A 23,750-nucleotide genomic window follows, 5' to 3' on the forward strand; every position below is an offset into this window, starting at 1 on the left:
AGGGCAAACCAAACTACCAAGCCAATTCTTACACTGGGAAGGAAACAAGCTTCCGGGGACCGGTTTCTGGCATTTCAGCCGTCGTCGGCCCGGCTTGCTTGAATCCTGATGGTGCAATGAGCAAGGGACTCACATCTGAGTATACTCTGAGTGGTCTGCTTAATTCAGACACTCTGTTCATCACCACCCCCTTTTCTGAATCAGGATTGGATAAAGAGCAGGGTTAAAACTGCCCATTTGAGACCGGGTCCCTGCCTGTTTGCGAGCTACAGGAGAGGAGGAGGAGGGAAGGGACTACTGTGTGTGCGCATGCGTGGGCCACTCGTAAAAAATGACTAGTCCAAAATGCGCACACACAGTGCTGCCTGCTGCGCTATTTCTGCTCAGCTGGCTGCGCTGTCAGTCTCTCCCCCAGCCCCGCCCCCACCCTTCCGCAATGTCCGATTCTGGGGCTTGTTGTCCCGGTACAGCTGGCTCTCATTAGACTGTGAGTGCGCTTAGGATAACATAATTTATTTTTGATTCTTCTCACATTACCATATCTAATTAAATGTGTGACGTGACGACGGTGGCTAGTGGGGCAACGCCCCTAATGGACCCACCGCCATGTAGGCTAATACTCTACTCTCTTCTATAGCCTGCTGAGCCTGAATTTTGATTATTAGACAATAAAGACCCTTTCTGGGTTACTCACAATAGTGATTCACAAGTCACTAAAGAAGCCCATTAAAAAAGTAAAATAACGAAGATTGCTATTTTTTTCAATATAACTTCATGTAAGCTGTTCACGATTTTTGCTGCGTTACAGGAAAAGTATTTCTGTCATCTCTAACCCGCTTCTTACATGAACAGTCAGCAGGAACTTGCCCTTCGATCTCAATATCCCAGAAGGAAGGAGCTGTTGGAAACTCTCCTTCGGGTAAGGGAGAGCTGCCTACCTTTAACTGCGTCAAATGATAATTAATAAGTGCATTCCAGTGACGGCTGTGGAAACTAGCATGATACCTTGCCATAGTTGTGTGTGCTCTTGGGTCTGTTGTGTCTTTGAAACAGCACGATAATTGTGATGCAAAATTCGTGCTCACCTACCAATAACGAAGTGTGTGAACAGTGAAAGGCATGATTTGAAATATGTAACAAATAATACATGTGTACAGGAACTTAAATGTGTAATCGAAGATAAAATTTTACTTTGTTGATTATTTATGCTCTGGAGCAGATTGCCGAGTATGAAAAAACTCAATGAAATATTTTTATAGAGTGTAACATTTCTTTACAAACTTTTTGCTATTTTGTTATACTTTATATTTAACATTTTTTAAGTGCACCCTCACCCAAAATCCCCATTAGGAGGTATAGAGCTCATAGGAATTGAATGGAATATTTGAGGTTGTCCAATAGTATAATAGGACCATTTAACTCTTAAAGATATTTACCTCGCTCGACTTCATGATGCCAAACAAAGGGAAAAGAAAGGCTGGGACCATCGCTGCAGCACCAAGAGGTATCGCTTCGGAGATCCATAAAGCGGCTGTAACCATGAGAATGTAGGCACATGCTGCTTCCTGAAAGAAATCAGTGAACAATTTAAATGGCATAAAAGATGTGTCACATTTTAGGCCCTTAAAGACTTCTGCATAGTTTTAAAAAGCAATGAGAAAGGCGAATAAATCAGGATCTCAGTGAACAGAACCTCTTGTGTAATGTTGATCTGGGGGGTATGTGAATGAAAGAGCACAGCACATGACTGATGTATGAATAAAACAATTATACTGTAGTGGGAGCTATTCGGGGGCGTTGGGGAAAATTGTGACAGTGGGAGTATTTTACCTCTGTGGTCTTCGGGCTTACCTTTTTGTTGGGTCAAAAACTGAACACCAACTACTCCACTTAAGTCCTTGACCCTGGGGGTAGCTAGGTAAAGCAGCCAAGGCTTACTCGTACACTTTTATTTTTATAAAAGAGCTCATGCAGTCTACGCTGGCCTCAATTTCTCTCATCATGCTCAACCGACTAGGGGCATGGGAATCTACAGTACAGCTCTTGGGTGGTCTCCCTCATTTTAGATTGACAGATCATAAGCAGAACCGCTTTCACCCTTCTCATCCTCCTTTACAATCACATCCTGTGGTGCACCTCAGGACTCTTCCCCATGTGGGCAATACTCAATTGATTCTTAGGCTAGAAGGTGATTCTGCATTTATGCAACTTCACTTTGAGAACTGTACGCAGGCCATCTCTTCCTGGATGCCCAATATCTCTTCTTCCTAAACTCAGATAAAGCTGTGATTTTTCCTATTGGCCATATGACCTAGGATTACCTCTCATTTCTGTCCCCTCTGTCTACAATTTATGCATTAATCTCGTTTTCCATCTGCAAATTAACAAGCTTAATTCTTCTTGCTCTTTTATTGGAATCCTGTGAATATTCTTATCCCTCCTCCTACCTACTGTCACTAATCAAGGTGTTCACTGCCTCATGCCTGGATTAATATAAATTCCTTTATCTGGGTTTACCAAGCTTCTTGACTGCCAGGCTACACAATATTTAATATGCAGCTGCTACATTAGCACTTGAGCTCAATTGCTAATGTCGTACTTCTTTTGATCTTGTGTTAGCTCACAGGCTCGCTCTTTGTACACAAATAATGTATTTTCGTGACTCTGCCTTTGTCATAAAGTTATCTATGGCTTTGCTCCGGTGTACATGCTGAAGTTCTTCATTCTCTACAAATCTGCAAAATCACCATGCTCATGAAATGTCCATCCTTTGCAGTACCTAAATTCAGACATTTCAGATCAGTAGTCTGCACTCTTGCTGTGGTCACCACCAAAGCCTGGGATGCCCTCCCTCTCTCCTATGCCACCTCTGGAACCTCTGTTATTTCCACAAATATCTGAAAAAACATTTATTTCAGTCTCTTAGTAGATACATGCATTTCTCTTGTCTCCTCCTAACACCCGGGCATTCAGATCCTGGGTAGCTGCATGCTCTCTCACTCTGCTATTCGTTCATCCTTTCACTTAGGTGTTGTGAGTAGAAAATCAGAACTCACTTTAGCATGGAATAGTAATCAATTCATCAGCCAGTGATTTCCTTGATAAAGGAAAAGTAAATTTTTCACAGGATATGGCTAAATATCACAAATAAAACCATTCAGGGTGCAAATATCAGCGGGAAATAAGAACTACCATGAGGTTCCTCCCAAGTTTCTTATATGTGCCTTAACTAGATATATTGTCCTACAGACTTTAGGTGTACAATTTCTTTCACTTTCCCAAGGCTGTGGGTGCAACAGGTAGTAAGGCTAGCAAAGTATAGGTGTCTTATGATATTCTGTATAGCTGCCACGGCGTCTCTTAATGTTATTCGGATCCCTGGAACCTTGGTTCCACACTGCATGCTTAAATTAAGTGCATGGATGTGTCCTGCAGTGTCTTGTTTGCTGGGTCTGGAGCACCTCACCTGTGTGTGCGCACTAGCGCACAATCTCCAATAGGCAACAGCCCTTGACTGTGCCCCAGCCATGCTGTCTTCTGCAAGGTTCTCAGCGGTGCAAGTATGCGCAGAAGAGTCAGAAGAGAAGGATCAGCACTGGCAGACACTGAGTACTCACTCATGCACCAGTTAGAGGGAGGATAATCTAATTTTGCTGGAAAAACATTTATTTCAGTCTCTTAGTAGATACATGCATTTCTCTTGTCTCCTCCTAACACCCGGGCCTTCAGTTCCTGGGTAGCTGCATGCTCTCTCACTCTGCTATTCGTTCATCCTTTCACTTAGGTGTTGTGGGTAGAAATTCAGAACTCACTTTAGCATGGAATAGTAATCAATTCATCAGCCAGTGATTTCCTTGATAAAGGAAAAGTAAATTATTCACAGGATATGGCTAAATATCACCAATAAAATCTCCAATAGGCAACAGCCCTTGACTGTGCCCCAGCCATGCTGTCTTCTGCAAGGTTCTCAGCGGTGCAAGTATGCGCAGAAGAGTCAGAAGAGAAGGATCAGCACTGGCAGACACTGAGTACTCACTCATGCACCAGTTAGAGGGAGGATAATCTAATTTTGCTGGATCTTCATCGTGCCCCAAATCACATCCCTAACACCTAAGCAAACCAAGAGACTGCCCTGGATAGAATCAGTGAGCTTGCTGAGGTAAAACCGTAGAATGCGATCACAATAAATTACTGTTCAAAGTGTGCACAAATGCTTCTTCTTCTGGGTATGGAAACTGACAAACATGACTATGATTTTCTTTAGCACTAAGCCGTCTTAGGCATTTCTTTTTTGGTTCTGCCCTTAGTAGACCCTACTACTGCCTCTGACCAACTTCCACCATTCTCCACGAACTGATCAAGGGAGACTGAAGTGCATGCAAGTACATATTTAGGGGAGCAAGTTGCCTCACTGCGTGACACACTGAAATGGTACCCAGGAAACAAGGCCTATTCTCACAGCCTAACGGTGCAGATCGTCTCTTGGACTATAGTGGTTCAATGTCCTGTTCCTTCTTCACAGCTCCTCGAGACACTTCTCTTACATTCAGTCTTTCCTTACAGCAGAGATACCTCCAGTTCTACTTACAAAACTCAATAAGCAGCTTCCTTCAAGGTATTTCAAGGCAGCCACAGTCAGCAACCATATACCTTGGAACTCAGATGTCTTGCTCAGTCTTGACTGGTGTAACACACATAGAATTGGTCAATGAGAAATCCTGGCGCAACAGCTAAGGTTTGTTGCCCCATCCCGAAACTCAGATTGAAGAAAGAGACTGCAGATCCCTTGGGTCCAACTCTGGGTCTATCCTTTTTAGGTTGAGCCTGAGCAGCGCATGCGCTGCTCTACGAGCCATACTGTATTGGAGTATGTTCTTGAAGCCCTGTCAGCTCTCCGCTCATATTTGTCATTGGCTTGTGTCATTGTCCTTCATAAATGCTGGTTTCAGATTCGTTATTAAGCTTATTAGTCCCTCCTTAGTATCGCCTTTCATTTGTAACCTCCCATGAGGACTGGCCCTTTTACTTCGGTCGTTACACAGTAGGTCTTCTTTGGTCTGTAAGCACTATTTTTTTAATGAGCTTCTCTTACTGCAGGAGGGCAGGAGGGTCTCTCATGCGCAGTTGTGCTCACCGGCTTGTTTCACTCATAGCAATTTGAGTCTCCTGAGGCAAAATAGCCGGGAGTGTGCTTTTTTAGGTCTCGCCTGTCGATGCGCATGCGCATCGAGCAAGGCGAGAGTATTGGGACTTATCCGCTCTTTATCCACACTGCAAGGAATCGTGGCGATTCCTTGCAGTGCCCGTGACTTTTAAGCTCAATGCGCATGTGCATTGAGCTTAAAAGCGCGTGCACGTCCGTCTTTGTTTACCCGCTCCGCCCCCTCCCCGCCGTCTCGCATTTCCCCTGTCGCACTTCTCCTCCCCCCTCCCCTCTCTTCCCTCCGTCTTGTTTATCTTGTTTTCCTCTCCCCGCCTGTCTCTGCAGTCGCATGTATTCTTGTTTTCCTCTCCCCGCCACCTCACTTTCTCCTCGCTCTCAACTCCGACACACACTCCCAGGATGATGCTGAATTTGAAAGTCCGGTTTTTATCTTGTTTTCCTCTCCCCGCCTGTCTCTGCAGTCGCATGTATTCTTGTTTTCCTCTCCCCGCCGCCTCACTTTCTCCTCGCTCTCAACTCCGACACACACTCCCAGGATGATGCTGAATTTGAAAGTCCGGTTTTTATCTTGTTTTCCTCTCCCCGCCTGTCTCTGCAGTCGCATGTATTCTTGTTTTCCTCTCCCCGCCGCCTCACTTTCTCCTCGCTCTCAACTCCGACACACACTCCCAGGATGATGCTGAATTTGAAAGACCGGTTTCTAGATGACACCCAGAAGATTGTTGCCAGCCTCGTTTAACCCATCACAATTTATTTGTGTTTAATACGTTTCTTCGGAACTTGGTTAGCTCATGCTTTATCAAAATGAATAGCGCTATCAGATTGTCTTATTTTATCATGCTCCATTACATAGCGCTTCATAGTGATTCATATAGCGCTTCCTATTAATGGCGAGGCGCCGAAGCGCGTTCGGAGGGCGAATAGCTTGATCAGATTGCCTTATTTGATCATCTTCAGTTACATAGCGCTTCGTAGTGCTTCATACAACTCTTCGCATCGAGGCACTGTAGCGCCTTCCATGGGCTGCTCCTCTTTTGAAATACACAATTGACTTTGCACATGCGAGGGATTACGTTGGGCGGCGGAAACATATTTAAGTGTCCCATCACAATTTATTTGTGTTTAATACGTTTCTTCGGAACTTGGTTAGCTCATGCTTTATCAAAATGAATAGCGCTATCAGATTGTCTTTTTTTAACATGCTCCATTACATAGCGCTTTACAGTGATTCATATAGAGCTTCCTATTACTGGCGAGGCGCCGAAGCGCGTTCGGAGGGCGAAGCGCGAAGCGCGTTTGGAGGGCGAATAGCTTGATCAGATTGCCTTATTTGATCATCTTCAGTTACATAGCGCTTCGTAGTGCTTCATACAACTCTTCGCATCGAGGCACTGTAGCGCCTTCCATGGGCTGCTCCTCTTTTGAAATACACAATTGACTTTGCACATGCGAGGGATTACGTTGGGCGGCGGAAACATATTTAAGTGTCCCATCACAATTTATTTGTGTTTAATACGTTTCTTCGGAACTTGGTTAGCTCATGCTTTATCAAAATGAATAGCGCTATCAGATTGTCTTTTTTTAACATGCTCCATTACATAGCGCTTTACAGTGATTCATATAGAGCTTCCTATTACTGGCGAGGCGCCGAAGCGCGTTCGGAGGGCGAAGCGCGAAGCGCGTTTGGAGGGCGAATAGCTTGATCAGATTGCCTTATTTGATCATCTTCAGTTACATAGCGCTTCGTAGTGCTTCATACAACTCTTCGCATCGAGGCACTGTAGCGTCTTCCATGGGCTGCTCCTCTTTTGAAATACACTATTGACTTTGCACATGCGAGGGATTACGTTGGGCGGCGGAAACATATTTAAGTGTGCCTTCATCACTCTTGCCCTAATGCACTGCAGATGATTATGAAACAGAAGTACTCCTTACAGCGAAGCCATTCTTAATGCTTCTTCACAACATCGAGCCTCGAGCCCTCACTTTTGTGTCTAAATGCGAAATATTCCAGAGCGCAGAGAGCCTAGAAGAGCTCAGATGCTCTTTTTAATTGAGAGTTACAACAAGGAGGTCCTCACCTCACTCTGCATTTGCTGCACTTTCTCGTAGTGCATTTACGGGATTGTAGCATGTTTAGACATATTTGATTGTGTGTGGTGAAAACACTGCTTTTCACCCATTAAAAGTTGCATGGAATGGCCCACGCATTCTTTTTGCAGCTATATAAGTTGGTCAAACACACTGTCCCGGCATTAGTGCTCTCTCCTCCCCCCCCCCCTCTCTGTTGGTGTCTCCTTGAATCTGTGTGCCACACCATTTGTTGTCTGAGCCTCGGCATCAAAGGGTCCGCTCCCCCGCCCCATCAGGACCCACCCCCCTCCCTCGGTGTCACCTCTCATTTGCAATGCAATCGCGGGCCGCGGCACTCGTGCTTTAGCTGTAAACATCTCAAGTTACAGCTCGGTGCCGCGATTGCATTCAAATGCTTGTTTCATGTACTTCCTTTCATGTTCCTATTCTTTTTCCCCTTCAGGCAACTTTTCCCTTTCTTCTTTCTTCACCTCTCGTCATCATCTTCCTTCCCTCGTAGTTCATTCCTTTTCTCCCCTTTCCTTCCCTTCTGAGTTGTCGCTTCTTCTCCCATCCTTTCCCTCTGCTTATGAATATCTAAGCTCTTCTTTCCCTCTCTCTCATTTTCCTGTTCCCCTGTGACCTTTCTCTTCGTCCTTCTTCTTCAAGATCATTTCTCCTTTCTTTTCCCCTTAATTCTGCTGTCCTTCTGAACCCCTTCGTCTTTCCACTCGCTCTCTTCCTATTGTCTTTCCTTTAGCTCTTTTCTCTTTCCTGTCTCTCTCTCGCTCCTTTCATCGCTCTTTCTTTTCTATACTCAGCAGCATTCCACCGGGGGCTGCTGCATCCCCCACATCTCTGCTGAGAATGCCAAGCAGACAAAGCTCGCCGTGTCTCTAAATATTAAACCACAAAATGTTTACCACACATTTTGGACCAGAAACAAAATACCTCTTTCTAAATATCTCTAGTTTTTTTTTTCAGACCGGGCTCCCATCCCTGTAATGCCAGTCACGGATTGGCTCTGGGTTACCCCGACCCTACATGCCTTCGGCGCTGCCCTCTTTTAAGCCTTGTTTTTTTCATGGCGTGTGATTTATTTTACAACTTGGCAGGGAATGTTTGCATCTGTACACTGCTTAAATCACATGTAATACATTTTTGCTAACACGAGCAATTGAAATTCGCATGCGGTTATAGAGTGTTATTTTTGTTGCTAACATGAACAATTAAAATTTCCATGCGGTTATACAGTGTAATTTTTGTTTGAAAAGTAGGGTACATATTTTTGTTTAGTTGATTGTGTGTGGTGAAAACGCAGCTTTTCACCCATTAAAAGTTGCGTGGAATGGCCCACGCGTTCTTCTCGCAGCTATATAAGTCGGTCAAACACAAACCCTGAGCACACCAACAAGAAAACAATGTACTTTAACACTAGAATGTTTGTTGAGCGGATGATTTTCCTTCATAAATTGTCATATGCAAAACCATGAGTTAACACAACTGTATAACTTAATAGGAAAACTATAACTCGGATTTCAAACTCATTTGCTCCTTTTGCCAGGGGTGTAGCTTGGTCTGTAAAAATTGGGGAGAGTGGGAGGGGATCAGCTTCACATTTCCCAACAATCACATTGGCATGCCTTTCTCCTTATTGCCGTTGCGCGTCGTTATTTTCCTTGCACCTTGCTTCTTTCAATTTTTATGTTTTTTTTTTAAACAAGCACGGCACAATTTCATTTTAGCAGCCGCGCACCTTCAGTTTCTTTTTTTCCAGCATTGCAGCTTGCTCCTCATTGTGTCCCGTGTCATTCCGCTCCAGCATCCATGCTTGTGGTTCCCTGATCTTTTGTGTGTCTCACTGTTTCTTGGGTCACTTTATATCACTGTCACAGCATTAGTGCTCTCTCTTCCCCCCCCCCCTCTCTCTGTTGGTGTCTACTTGAATCTGTGTGTCTGAGTCTTAGTGTATGTGTCTTCCTGTGCCAATGGCTCCCTGTCTCACTGTTGGTGTCTCAGTATTAATGTGTCCTACTCCATGTTGATATGGCCTACTCTGTGTCTCCCTATCTTCATATCAGTGTCTCCCTCTCCTATTACAGTTGGTGTCTTCCTATCTTAGTGTGTCCCTGTCTTCTTGTCTCAGTGTCCATATGTCCTTGTCTAGGTCTCCCTGCTCCAATGTCTGCTCTCGGTATCTCATCGTCTCAGAGTCTGTACCTTCCCTCTCTTTGCCAGTGTCTCCTTATCTCAATTTTTCCCTGTCTCAGCGTTGTTTTCTCCGTCTCAATGTTTTCTCCCTATCTCCATGTTGGTGTCTCCCTCTCTGTGCCGTTTTTCCCTGCCTCAGTGTCCGTGTCTCCCTGTCTTAATGTTGGTGTCTCCTTCTCTGTGTATTAGCGTCTCTCTGTCTCAATGTCAATGTCACCCTCAGTGTCTGTCTCCTTCGCTCTGTCAGTGTGTCTCTCTCTCTGTTTTCCCTTTGTGTTATTTTCTCCCTCTCTTTCTCAATGTCTCCCTGTTTCAGTGTTTGTGTCTCAGTGTCCGTGTCTCCCTGGCTCACTCAGCGCAACCACAGCATCACTCAGCGCAACCACAGCATCACTCAGCGCAACCACAGCATCACTCAGCGCAAGCACAGCATCACTCAGCGCAACCACTGCATCACTCAACGCAACCACAGCATCACTCAGCGCAACCACAGTATCACTCCGCACCACCACAGCATCACTGGTTCAAATATGTTCTTTCAATCTTTCAAGCTGTTTTCAAGCTTTCAAGCTTTATTACAAATCACAAAAAGATGTTAATATTTCACTTCTGTTCTTGGATTTTCGTCACAATAAAAAACACTGAACATAATCTTCACAAAAGTTATTTACAAAAGTTTAAGCTATTGACATTACAAATTAAATAAATTATTTAAGTATTAATTATGTAAAAAATTAAAAGCCATTGTATTTGTAATATCAATACATCTAAGTCACGTAAATACAAAACATGTAGCATTACAAATGCTATAGGTGTCACATTTGCGAAAGTTATAACTATTGGCATTGTAAATGATAAAGCTATTAATTTAGCTATTTTAAAAAACAACATAAAATAAAAAAAATGTAATTTATAAGACCAATAGCTCAAACTTTCCTAATGCGAGACCTATTGCATTTCCAATGCTTGTTTACTGTGATACTTGTGTAAATTGTGATTTTAAAACTTACCTTGACTCCCATTGCTATTCACATCTCGAGGGCGCCGTGCAGCGGATTTAGCGCTCACGTGACCCCCTCCCTCCGGCTTCCTCCACGCCTGGCCACGCCCACCTAGAGGCCACGCCCCCTTCCCGCCCTTCTTAAGCGCTGAGACGCTAGCGCTCGGTTGATTTTGAGTCTCCTGAGGCAAAATAGCCGGGAGTGTGCTTTTTTTACTGTGATACTTGTGTAAATTGTGATTTTAAAACTTACCTTGACTCCCATTGCTATTTACATCTCGAGGGCGCCGTGCAGCGGATTTAGCGCTCACGTGACCCCCTCCCTCCGGCTTCCTCCACGCCAGGCCACGCCCACCTAGAGGCCACGCCCCCTTCCCGCCTTTAGATTTTCTATATTAATGTGCAATCCCAGAACGCGCAGCGGACGTGCGCAGCGGGCGTGCCGTTTGCGCGCCGAAGGCGCGCCTAAGGCAAGCCCGTCTGCGCCCGTCCACGGCCGGACGGGGCCAGGGGCACGACCCCATGCCAAATTTACCTCATACTCTTCTGAGGAGCTTACCACCCTCCAAGGCCACTGGCCTCTCTCAGAAACTGTCCATAGGCACATCGCATCATTAGGTCTTATCTCCTCTTCCACTCCTACATCGCCGCCTTCCCGATCGATCCCTCCGCCACATGGCTCTTCCCTGCCTGACCCTCTCCCCCCTACTCCGTCGTTATCTGCTCTCTTACTCAACACCAGGTCAGCGGTCAAGCACCACCATGAGCTGTTTGTCCTGCTTGATACTGAGAAGCCTGACTTACTGCTCTTGACCGAAACCTGGTTCTGTGATTCTTCCCTTCCTGTTCTCCTGGCTACCCTTCCCCCTTCCTACGTTGCCCTACGTGCCGATCGTCCGGCAGGCAGGGCTGGTGGTGGTGGGGCGTTAATCGCTCGGTCAGAACTAAACTTTCAAACCCTTCCCTCTCCTCCTATCACCCTCACTGAGTTCCTTGTAGTCCGTTCCCTATCCTTTTCTCCCCCTATTACTTGTCTCCTAATGTATCGCCCACCCCAGTCTTCGTCTCTGTTCCTACCGGCATTTCAAGACCTGCTGGCCAATTTGGTGGTCAATTACGCCTCGGTCCTGGTGCTAGGGGATTTTAACTACTGGCCTTCGGATCCCTCTGAGTGCACTGCTTCGAAAGAGTTTACAGAATCTCTTTCTTCTTTGAACTTTGTTCCGCACATAACTGTCCCCACTCACTCTCACGGTCATTCACTTGACCAGGTTTGGTCCCTCAATCTTCAAATATCCTCGGTGACTGTATCCCCCTGTTTTTGGTCCGACCATGCCCTCATTTCCTTTTCCATCTCTCACAACCGTGCATCCAAAGTCCCACACGCCAAAAATACCTGGGCGCGGAATTGGAACAGAGTCGATCTCCCTTCCTTGTCATCCCTGCTTCGGAACTCCACTCCGACTCTCTCCGGTCTTTCTTCCAACTCTCAAGCCAACGCCATTAATACCTGGCTGACTGGAGGTTGCGACTCAGTGGCTCCCCTGCGTCGCATTTCCATCCGGCGACCAAAGGACTCCAATAGGTGGTTTAATGACCACCTAAAAGAACTAAAACTGACCGCTCGACAGGCAGAGAGACAGTGGAGGAAAAACTATTGCCCCTCATTAAAAACCCTCTACCTTAAATCACTTGCCGATTATAAAACTGCAATTCTCTCCGCCAAAACCGCCTATTTTTCTACAAAAATAATGGCAGCTGAAAACAAATCTAGAGAAATATTCAGTATAGTGAACGACCAGGCCTATTCCGATAGAGCTTCACCCCAAATCCCTCCATCCCAGTCACTATGCGACCAACTCAACATTTACTTCTTGGAGAAGATCGCTACCATCAAGACTAATATCCCCCCCCCTCATCTGTCTTTGTGGATCCCTCCCCTCCTACTGTTCGTTGTCATCTTACCTCTATCCCTCCCCTTACTGAGGCTAGATTCCGGGAGATACTCCCCAAAGTAAAGTCGGGTTCTCCGGCAGACATCTGTCCGGCTCGAATCCTGCAACATATTTACTCCTCCTGCCCTGAATCCCCCATTACTTTCCTCAACAACTCCCTTGTGCAGGGAGTAGTGACCCCGGCGCTCAAATCAGCCACTATAGTGCCCATTTTAAAAAAGCCTGGCGCTGACCCGTCCATCTCAGCCAATTACCGCCCCATTTCCCTGCTGCCCTACCTGGGCAAGGTGCTGGAACGCCATGCCACCGCGGTTTTCAGCGCCCACGTAGAGGCTAATGGGGGATTGGCCTCCCGCCAGGCTGGCTTTCGCCCCAGGCACTCGACCGAATCAGTTGTGGTCTCGGTCTTGGATAACCTCAGGAAGGGTATGGACAATAACAATCATCAGGCGCTGGTACTCCTCGATCTCTCCGCCGCCTTTGACACGGTGGACCACACCATCTTACTGTCCCGTGTCAAAGCGGCTGGAATTGAGGGTTCAGCCCTGATTTGGCTTTCCTCCTTCCTGAGGGACCGCACTAAGGCGGTCCGGCTAGGAGACTTTACGACCACTCCACTTCCTGTCACTTGTGGTGTTCCCCAGGGCTCCTCTCTTTCTCCTTTATTATTCAACCTTTATATCTCTCCCCTTATTTTCGCTCTTCAGCAGCTGGAGGTCACCGTGTACAATTATGCCGATGACCTCCAGCTCATCTTTGACCTGTCCTCCTCTCCTCTCTCTGTCTCTAACTTTCAGTCTACCATGACTTTCATCAGGGACTGGATGAACCACAACCATCTTAAATTGAACCCGGACAAAACCGAGTTGGTTCTCACCGGTGGTTCGTCCAGTCCCTGGAACTCCCTCTTCTGGCCCTCCTCTCTTGGTCCCTCCCCCACTCCCTCAACCACAGTTAAAACACTGGGGGTTAAAATGAACAACCAGCTCACCCTTCATTCACAAATCAGCACTGTAGTCTCCTCCTGTTTCCTCACCCTCCGAACCATCCGCACTGTTTCCCGTTTCTTTTCCCCACAGGCACTCAAGTTGATCATGGCCGCACTGGTGATATCGCGGCTGGATTATGCCAATGCCATCTACAACGGCATTCCAGCATACAGCCTGCGGAGACTCCAGATGGTCCAGAACCAGGCGGCCCGGCTGGTCTATGGTCTCCCACGTTATCATCATTCTACACCCCTCCTCAGGGAGCTTCATTGGCTCCCTGTTAAGGAACGTTCCTTGTTCAAGACCGGCTGCATGGTCTTCCAGGCCCGTCAAGGCACTGCCCCCGCTTTCATCTCCTCGCTAATAAATGAATATGTCCCTACTAGAGAGCTTCGCTCTTCTTCCAAATCCCTCCTCCAAATCCCACGTTTCAAACGAAAAAAGTGGGGTGGAACTAACTTCTCTACCCTAGCCCCCACGTTCTGGAACTCCCTCCCTGATCACCTCCGCTCTGCCACTCATTATCTTTCCTTCCGTAAAGATCTAAAAACGTTTCTCTTCAAACAGGCCTTTTCCGTGTAATTTCCCCTCTTTTCTACGACAGGTTTTATTTTGCCTCAGTTGTCGAACTCTCCACTAGCGCCAAGAAACCGTACGGTGCACGCTGCGCTTTATAAATGTTTTTAAAAAAAAGAAAGCAAACGGGGAGCTCTTCAGGGTCCTTGGGAGACAGAAGGGGGAAACTCAGCGATGCCTTTAGAGAGGTCAAAGGTGCGTGATGTAAATTCCGCTAGATCTGGCGTGTTTATTTTTTGAACAAACATCTATGTTAAACATGAATATGCTTTAGGTTTGCTCCTCCGCTCATTTGCTAAAAACCATGACTTCAACAAAGGGCTCTTACCATCTTTTCTCAAATTGTTCCTCTGTGAACTGGATCTAAAAATGAACGAAAGTCTTTGGCTGTAAATGTCTCTTCGGACACACTCTCCAACAACCGCAACTGTAAACCAGACCGGAAGGTATTGGAGTGCTTTAATGAGCAGTTCTCCAGTTCCAAAGTGGCAGCTCGCTGCGCTTTGCTCCTCGGCTCAGATTGATTACCTGCAAAGGTTGTGCTTTCACCCACAGCTTAACGTTGCTCTTGCTCATTTGTTTTTTTCCCCCTGCCCGCCACATTGCTCTGTTTATCATTTGCTTACCTATCCCTTCCCCCACCGCAACATCATTTTTGCTTCCCCACACCCGCACCCTCAGTTTTGCTTCCCCACACCTGCACCCTCAGTTTTGCTTTCACACACCCTCCCCGCCTGTGTTCCTTCTGCAACCTTCGGTCTGCAACATCCCCCCACACACAATTTTAAACAATCATTTGGAATGCAATTGGTCTCATATTTGCGATAGTTTAAGCTATTGACATTGTAAATGACAATGCCTTTTATTTATGTTTTAAAAACCAAAACATAAATAAAAGGCATTGTCATTTACAATGCCAATAGCTCAAACTTGCGTAAATTCGAGACCTATTGCATTGCAAATGCTTGTTTATATTTGTTCCAGACTGCTAAAGTTACAGTTCCTATCTTCTACCTTTAAGAGGATGGCGAGGTTGGCCTGGGAGCTCCCTCTCAGGAGATCCAAACAAAGGCACAAAAGAGGGAGAGACTTCTTCACCAAGCTATTTCACTAAATATTGGCAGAACTCCTCTGGGGAAGAATCGAGTAGGAAAGAGCAAAGACTCTATAAACTTTGAAGAGGTCATCTGTCTCCTATATCCCACTCCCTACAGTCTTGTCTATTTAAAAGGAACTCAGGTATGCTTCGTAGGACTCTTGCACTTCACAGTGCTATTGGGCAGGCACTCAGCAACTTCCATCCGTACAACAGGACATCTAAAATGGATTCCTGGACTGTAACAGTGCAAAACAGCCCATACACTTCACGTCACACTACTACACATACAAATGTCTCATGTGGCTAGACCAAAAAACCCACCTGCAGGTAAATGGGAGAAACGTAAAAGGCCCTGTACTGCAGATATAATCAGTTGAAACTTAAACAGTTAACCTCCACAGTCTGGTGATCTGATGGTAGTGACATTCAGTGAAGAGGAGGTGGACATGGTGGTCCTCTCCAAACCACAGAGCCCGACTCTAGGTCTCACTCCCCTACATGTAGTGTTGCAGTGCGCACACATGACTGGCTTTTGTACTGAGGCCAAATAAATCAAACGTATGCAGGAACTTGCTACATGGGTCACTCATGGAAGGGGTGCATGCTCTTCGGACCGATGTAGGGGACATTTACGCCCCAACAACTGTCACTGTGAGCAACACCGATTGTATGATGTGAGACTGCAATGTATCGTCCAGCAAAATATAAAAAGACATAATGACACACAAACATAGTAATTGAGGGGAGTAAACCCAAACCTTGCATAAGTATTATCTGGGTGGTCATTATGACTGCCATGTAAATCCCAGTTTGGGCGGGAGAGAAGTTAGCACCTGAATCAAGATTCTATGTAGTCTACAAATGTCACCCTTTTCCCTTGTGCATATTTTGCAAAAGCTGCAGGGGAAATGCATTTTCCGTGTTTCAAAACTCAAAATTACCAAACAATCCCTCAAGCAAAAGTGTGGAATTCGGAATGTAGATTGAACACCAACTAGGGAAAATTCGAACCCCAGGGTATTGTTATTTTTCAGAATTTTGTGACCCTTTCAATAGAAAATGTGCTCTCCATAAATGACGGTGGGCTGACACACTATGGGACTGATTACGATCTCGTTAGGAAACTCTTCCAACGAATCGGTTTCGAAATTGTTTCCGAATGAATCAGGTTCTGCGAGTCCGACCGACCGATTACGATGCTTCCCAACATCGTTCCGTTGGATTCCCATTGACTTCAATGGGAGCCTGTTTTCGGAACGAGAACACAGGCTCCTATTGACAAAAGGGGTTGTTGGGGAAAACATTGCACCCTTCGGTGGGCACCCCATAAGTCTGCCACACTGTGCATGCATGGGAAGGGGGTACCCATGGGTACCCCCACGGGCCCGATTCGGAGGGACCCGAGTGAAGGGGGGCCTCCTATTGCATCCAAAGTCAGATCCCAACAGGCGATCCATCTCGGAACAACTGATTCGGAAAGGCTCTTCGAATCTGACATCCTAATCGCTCGGTCTGTAGACGGCTACGATTCGGCTCCGACCGACTCGGTTACTCTCAATGCCTTTCTTAACTGAGTCGGACAGTCCGAACGCTTTCCAGCCATCGTAATCGCTTGTTGGGAATAGTGTCTGGCAGTCGGAAAGGCGGGTTCCGAATCGGATTTGGGCAAATCGAATGCCGTCCGGAGCCCCGCCGATGACAACGTGATCGACCGATATGTTTAGTGATATACATATTTGCGATAGTGTGTTCCCAAATACACCACCAGCTGCATACCACACCTTACAATAACATTATAGGACCCAAACACCTGCCATCCAAGGTGACATTTATACGTATTTGCTCTGCTGTGTTATAAATAGTTTTTAAAGTAATATGACTATTCCGAAAACATATGTTGAATGTTTCTTAAAGTCTAAAAAAGAAATCGACTCAGGAGAAAATTAATCATGCATGGTTGCGCTCTGAATCCATCCCTCTATTTTCTGATAGAGATTGAATGGTGAGAAATCAGAATGGGACTGATATGTGCACCTGGCGTGTGGACGCCCATAAACAATGCTTTATGTATTTAAAATGTTATACCGATAAAAAGCTGTAGAAAGATGATGAAAGATGCAGTCAGACCTGCAAATGATTAAGAATGCAACCCTGTTAATAACTATATTGACACTACATCATTCTACCAGTGAGAAAGCACAAGAATTGTTCAATTGAGATTTAAAGAAAGAAAACAGAAAGTTGATTGCAACTGGGAAAAGTAAGTAAGGAATCTGGAAAGTGTGACATTGTTACAAACCCTTTAAATGGGAAAAGTGGCTTGAGGAGCAGAGAAGGGTATGTTTATTAAAAAGACTTATAGAAATGTAATTTAAGTGTATTAATCGTATAGCTTGTTTCAAATGTTGGGTAACATAGTGGGTCTAAACTAAGGCTGTCAGTCTAAGATTAAATCATTATCTCTAAACATATAATTCAAGAGTAAATGCTGTCATGCAAAAATAACCACTGCCTGCAAAAATGTGGCTATTGGGTGAAAGGGGTGGAAACCTGATTTAGGCAACGTCCACAATCCTTCTGTGCCTGTGCACAACTCTCTGGTAGCCTGGCACAAAAGCAGCCAAACTCAAGTTAGAAGCAATGTGTAAAGTATTTATGCTGTACACTTACAGTAATAAAGTGAAAAAACAATGCACGAAAAATCTCAAACCAATATAGAAAAATAAATGTTAAAAATAAAATTATACCAGAAAAAAATAGACCATAAAAAAGAAAAATCCAATAAGTAGAACCGGAGATATTCAATGTACATTTTTTTTGTAAAAATAGTGTCTAAAAGCACAAACCGTCACTCCCGGTCATCTGGTCACACAAGACCGAGAGGAAGTCACTACAACCACGACGGAGCATGTGTCAAATACAGGGGCCAGGTTAGTCTGGGGGAAAAGTTACTTTCTAAGTCCAACACGAAGAGTTTCATTCACGGTGGAGGAGATTGAGCGTCGCGGACAATCGTTGCTTTAGCGCAATGAGTCGGTTAAGCATCACAGACGGTTGTTGCTGCACCTTTGCACTGGCGGTGATCCCAGGCTGGCGTTGCTGTAGCATGAAGTGCAGTTCTTGCATTGTCAGTCGGCGTTCGCTGGCGAAGAGCAGGTCTCACTGGAATTTCGTATTTGCCGTTGTAGTGAACAGCAGGGTCTTGGCATGAACAGGAGCATTCATAGGCGTGAAGCACCCAAACCTGAGAATTCTCCCCTTTTACCTAAAAGGAGTACACTCTAATGTAACCCAAGGGTCCAGGACTTAGTGAGGCAACTCTTGGTGATCAGGGACTCATTCCAGAAGAGACCAGCATGGCTCCGGCAGGTCCATTTGATGGTCCAGTTGCAGCAGGTTAGCTGGGTAGTTTCAAGGAGGCCTCGGAAGCTTGTTGTGCCCCTGCAGCTCACTCAAGATGTCAGCCAACTGACCATAAAGTCACTCTGGTTATCCTGGGATGAAGGCAAGCTGGTCCATTTCCCCTAATCAGGCAGCAATGCAGTCCTTAAAGCAGCAGGGCAGTCCTCTGGCAGCAGGGCAGTTGTCTTATATTGTATTGTATTTTAAATTTATAAAGTGCACTGTGATCAAAATGGTATCCTGGCTCTAACTAGATTAATATGTAAAGTAGTCGACTGAGGAGAATCTGAAAAGGATAAAACTGGCTATTAATGAGGAAAAAGCCAAGTTTTCAAAGACCCTCTGAACTTTAATAGGTCAGAATAAAGTCTTAATGGGGCTGGCAATTTATTCCAAATCTGAGCTGGTTTTGCAGGATTGCAGGAAAAGCACCCCCTCCATGTCAGACTTTTTAAAATCTGCATTCTAGGACATAGTTGCAAGAGGCTGATTGAAGGGATCTGCCAGGGGTATATTTTATTAGTTTAGCCTGTAAGGGTTTTGGTCCTTTATTGTGCAGTGCGCCTTATTTACAATACATAGCGATTTGAATATAATCCTCTTTTTGATAGGCTGCCAATGAAGATCTCGCAGGGCATATGTCGCAGAAGAGTATCGGGGTGTGTTTAATATTAGCTTTGCTGTAATTATCTGGATGCGTTTCAACTTCTTTAATAAAAAGCTGGGAGCTCCTAATAAGAGGGCATTGCAGTAGTCTAGCCTGCTTAATATTACACCTCCAGAGATCAGGGATCAGGCTGGGAAATCAAGCAATGAATATAGTTTTCTGAGGGCACGAATCAGTGCGAAACAAGTCCCAGTGCTTCCATTCACTTATTTTTCCATAGAGAGACCTTCATCTATAACTACCCCTAGGTTTCATACCGCAGTTGAACCAACGGAGTTTCCATGGGTAATGGGCAAAAATTAGGAGATAAAGATAAAGGAATTTTGTTGGACGGGCAACAAAGGAGCTCAGTATTACTTCCTTTCATCTTAAAGGAATTTGCATTAATCCAGTTAGATATGTCCAGGTTACATGCTTGAAAGTTGCACTAAGTGTCATACTGGTCTTTATTTAGTGATAAAAATCAACTGGGTATCGTCCGCATAGTAAATCAACTTCATCTTGGGGGACTTAATAAAAGAGATTAGAGGTTTAATATAAATGTTGAATAAAATTGGGGAAGAGCCTTGGGAACGCCATTTGAGGCCATTCTGAATTTAGATAGAAATGGGGGAACAGATACGGCCTGACAGCGACCAAGCAGATAGGAGTTTAGCCAGTTTAACACCGGGCCACTAACACCTATTGACATAAGCCAAGATAGAAGAGTGCGGTGCTTTACCATGTCAGGCGCGGCCAACAAATCAAGGAGGACCAGTACAACCAACTGTCCATTGTCTGTAATCCTCCGTATTTCATCAGTGGCGCAAATCAGAGCAGTCTCGGTTCAGTGACCGGGATGAAAGCCGAATTGCTCTTCCTCTAGCAAAGTATAGTCCTCTAAATATTGTGACAAGATCATATTTACATAACGTTCGAAATTTTTTATTGGAAACAGTAGAAGGGAAATGGGCCTAAAATTAGCTAGATCTAATGGATCCGATAGTGCTTTTTTCAGCAATGGCTTCACTAAAGCTCTTTTCCAACAGTCAGGCACTGTGTCTGTTTTAAGGGAATGGTTACAAAGTTGTAAGAGAGGGCCTGACAGTTCGTCTTCCAATTTTGTCCATTGCTTTTGAGGGACGGGGTCGAGAGGAGATCCTGATTTCAAACCTCCATAGGTCCAAGAGCATTCTGATGAATGTCTCAGGAGGTCCAATATTTATACCTGGTGCTAGACTTTGTGTGTGGGGAATCCCTGTCCAACAACAACATCTTCTGGAAGGTTCTCCCCTTGTGAAAGCTCTAAACTATCTGGGGGTGATAAAAGGAGAGCAGGCCTGGTGTGATTTTCCTGTGTGTGTATCCGAGGCAACACCCTTTGAAGTGTAAGTGGGGCGGAGTATAGCCTTTCCCCAGTCCACTCACCCTGCCAGGATGGCCCATCCTGTTCACACCTAAGCCCCCTTTGTGTTACTCTCTGGAGGAAATACACAAACGTCAACAGCAGAGCCATTCACAGTCATGTGACCCAGGACACTGGCAGACAACACACATGGTTGTGACAAGAGTTGCCAAGTTTGAAAAAGTGGCATTTTCAGTATTGTGACTTCAACTTAACCATTAAAGATGATTTTAAATTAAAATTCATAAGAGTGTAAGGAGCATTTTTCTATCAGCTACCAATCCAAAGCTAGAAATTATTACATGTACAAAGGCAAACCAATATAGTCAATGGAGGAGATAGGCCTTACAACAGTGAAAAACAACTTTAGAAGTTTTTCACTGCCAAAACCTATAAACCATTAGTTCACATGTCTTACCTTTTGAATACTATGCACCCTGCCCTATGAGCCTTAAGTGCCTACCACCAGGTGACTAAAAAACATTATAATGGAAGGTTATGCCTCGCAAAAGGTTTATTTTACGGGTAAAGATGGCAGTTTAGAACTTTTCAAGTGCTACTTTAGGTGGGTGTCACAATGAGTGCTGCAGGCTAACTAGTAGAATTCTATTTTCAAGCACTGGGTACACGGAGTACCATTTATTAGGGGCTTACAATGTAAATTAAATATGCCAATTAGGTAGATGCCAATCATACCCTGTTTTAGGGAGAGAGCACAGGTAGTTTATCACTGGTAACATGCACAGAGTCCTAATGCCAACAGACACTAATTCAGCAAAACAGGAGATGTGAAGGAAACAAGACTGGATAAACATCACACCAAGGATGTCAGGTGTAACACCACAAAAGAAATGTGATTGCCTCTTTGCTGTGGCTTTTAAACTAGAGAACTTGCAATGCAATTAACTTGATACACTTTGATTTCCTTTTGTACTGCAACAAATGGATAAGACAAGTAGTAATTATCATATTGGGTATGGATAATGTGATATGAATAATGAAGTAGAGGAGAGGAGAGGAGTTGGCCTAACGGCTCGGGCGCTTGACCTCGGACCTAGGGATCTGGGTTCGAGTCTCGGTGACGACGCCAAAACCTCCTGTGATTCTGGGCAAATCACTTAATCTCCCCGTGCCTAAAATGAATGTGTGTCTGTCCTCATGTAACGTAACTGGTGCTATGTAAAGCGCGCTGATACCTGATTCAGTTCGGGTCTAGTTCGCGCTATATAAAACTCTGAAAAAAAAAAGTAAGATAAGGAAATAGTAAAAAGACAGTTTCAGTATGGAGGAAGAATGCAATTAAAATATGTACATACCTATTACATGGAACTGTGTTGAATGTATAAAATAAGCGAGAGAAGGCATTTAGAAAGTTGTTCTGCAAATTGTTAACATTTAAGCATCATGGACAGAGCCCACAAGGACCGTGTAGTGGCTACCTAATTTATTTGGGGGAAAGGGTATAAAGGTAATAACTTTTGGAATTCAAAATTAATAACTTGACAATTTAAACACATAAGGTACAGTCATTATGCACAGCCCCATCTAATTAATACTTACTATGCAGGGCATTCTTTAAAGCATTCTAAGTGGCTCTCGTAGTGGTGTCACCTGGGTAACATTTTGTAGCTGATCTAGGCAACATGCAGCTAAACCCTCACGTAATGATTATCTCTGAATGGAATACTCTATATATTCTTTAAAATGTTTTGTCAGTCCCTCATAATGGTGTCAGTCAAGAAGTGATGGATGTTGCAAGTGCTGTGATGGCATGTGCATTGAAGCAATAGTGGCCTAGTCCAAGAAGAGAGGAGGATACTCTGATGTGGAGTAGTAGGTTGTTCCATGCTTTAAGAGCGATACAAGAAAATGCCCATCCTCCTGATCTGGTTCTATGTGTGGGTGGAATGTGTGCAAGTAGGAGTCCTGCAAAGCAGAGGTGTCTCAATAGTTGGTGGAAGGAGATGCCTCTGTTCAGGTAAGTGGGGCCTGAGTTGTGTAGCGCCTTGAATGTGTGTATGAGGAGTTTGTATTGAGGACGTTTGGGTATTGGAAGCCAATGTAGACCCCTGAGTTATGGTGGAAAAAGAATGAAGTGAAAAATAATTTATAAAGCTCTCACGTGCCTAAAGAACACAGACACCCAACACAATGAGTAGACCTAAGAGCCCACTAGAGCGAAACAGCCTAAAGAGTGCAGAGCCCGGTTTTTAGGCCTTTCCTAAATAGTAGATGATGATCTATTGTGGTAATGGAATGAGGTAAAGTACTCCAGAGCTTGACTGTGACGTAGGAGAAGGGCTAGCCAACCCAACAAGCAAATCGAATTCTGGGCAAAACAAGTGATTTGCTGGAAGCCGAATGCAATTCTCTCCTAGGAACATTCCAATGAAAGCTGTCTCTGAGAAATTTAGGTCCAAGATTATGTAGCACCTTATGTGCCATAGATAGTACCTAAACATCAGGGACTTACTAACCGGAAGCCAATATAATTTCTTGACCTCCTGAGAAATAGGCTGAAGTTTGGGGATGTCAAAGATCAGCTGTCAGCTGCATCCTGCACTGCCTGTCTGGTGTAAAGTGAGTTCTGTGTGGGAGGATGAGGATGAGTCTGGCTGTCGAGTCCTGGATGGTTTATCATCATCTAGTGAGTTGTTTGGTGATTCCAGAGTAGAGGTTGTTCTCACAGTCCAACCTGATGGTGACGGCTTTTCTAGTGACAGCTTTTCTAGTTACTTGGGAGCCATTTGAAGATTTTCCACAGCATCTACAGGGTCTGGAAGCAAGATACGATGACGGCATTGACTTGAGTTGTCATGTCCTGTTTGCTGTTGATTATTCCAAGGTTCCTGGTGTGGGTTCTGGGTGTGAGTGTGGGTCTGAGTTCATCCGGCCACCAGTTGGATTTCCATGATGAGGTATTCTTGCCAAAGACCACTACTTCGGTCTTGTCGTTGTTGAACTTGAGACAGTTGACTTTCATCCAAATTCGGTCATGCAGACAGCGAACTTGTTTCATGTGTTGAGGGATCTTGTCCGAGAGTGAGAGTATGAGTTGTATGTCATCCGTGTAAAAGAGGATGTTCATTAAAAATGATGAGGTTGAGTGATGAGCCTTAAGGCACTCTGCTGATGAGTTTGCAGACTTCCGAGAAGCAAAGTGCCAAGCTGACAGCTTCTCTTCTATTCATTAAGAAGGAGCAGATCCAGCAGAGTGGCTCCATGGATAC

At 44.9% G+C, this 23,750-nt stretch overlaps 1 protein-coding gene across 1 annotated transcript in view; it reads right to left on the reverse strand.

Annotated features, from left to right (window-relative positions):
* LOC144822877 (solute carrier family 13 member 1-like) overlaps positions 1-23,750 on the reverse strand; it is a 701,886-nt gene that overhangs the window by 663,946 nt on the left and 14,190 nt on the right. Inside the window, exon 2 of the mRNA XM_078680852.1 lies at positions 1,437-1,565. Within this exon, the coding sequence (XP_078536978.1) occupies positions 1,437-1,565 (129 nt within the window). The remainder of the gene's footprint in view (positions 1-1,436; positions 1,566-23,750) is intronic.

Source organism: Lissotriton helveticus, chromosome 3_1 (genome assembly GCF_964261635.1).
Source record: "Lissotriton helveticus chromosome 3_1, aLisHel1.1, whole genome shotgun sequence".
NCBI classification, from domain to species: Eukaryota; Metazoa; Chordata; class Amphibia; order Caudata; family Salamandridae; genus Lissotriton; species Lissotriton helveticus.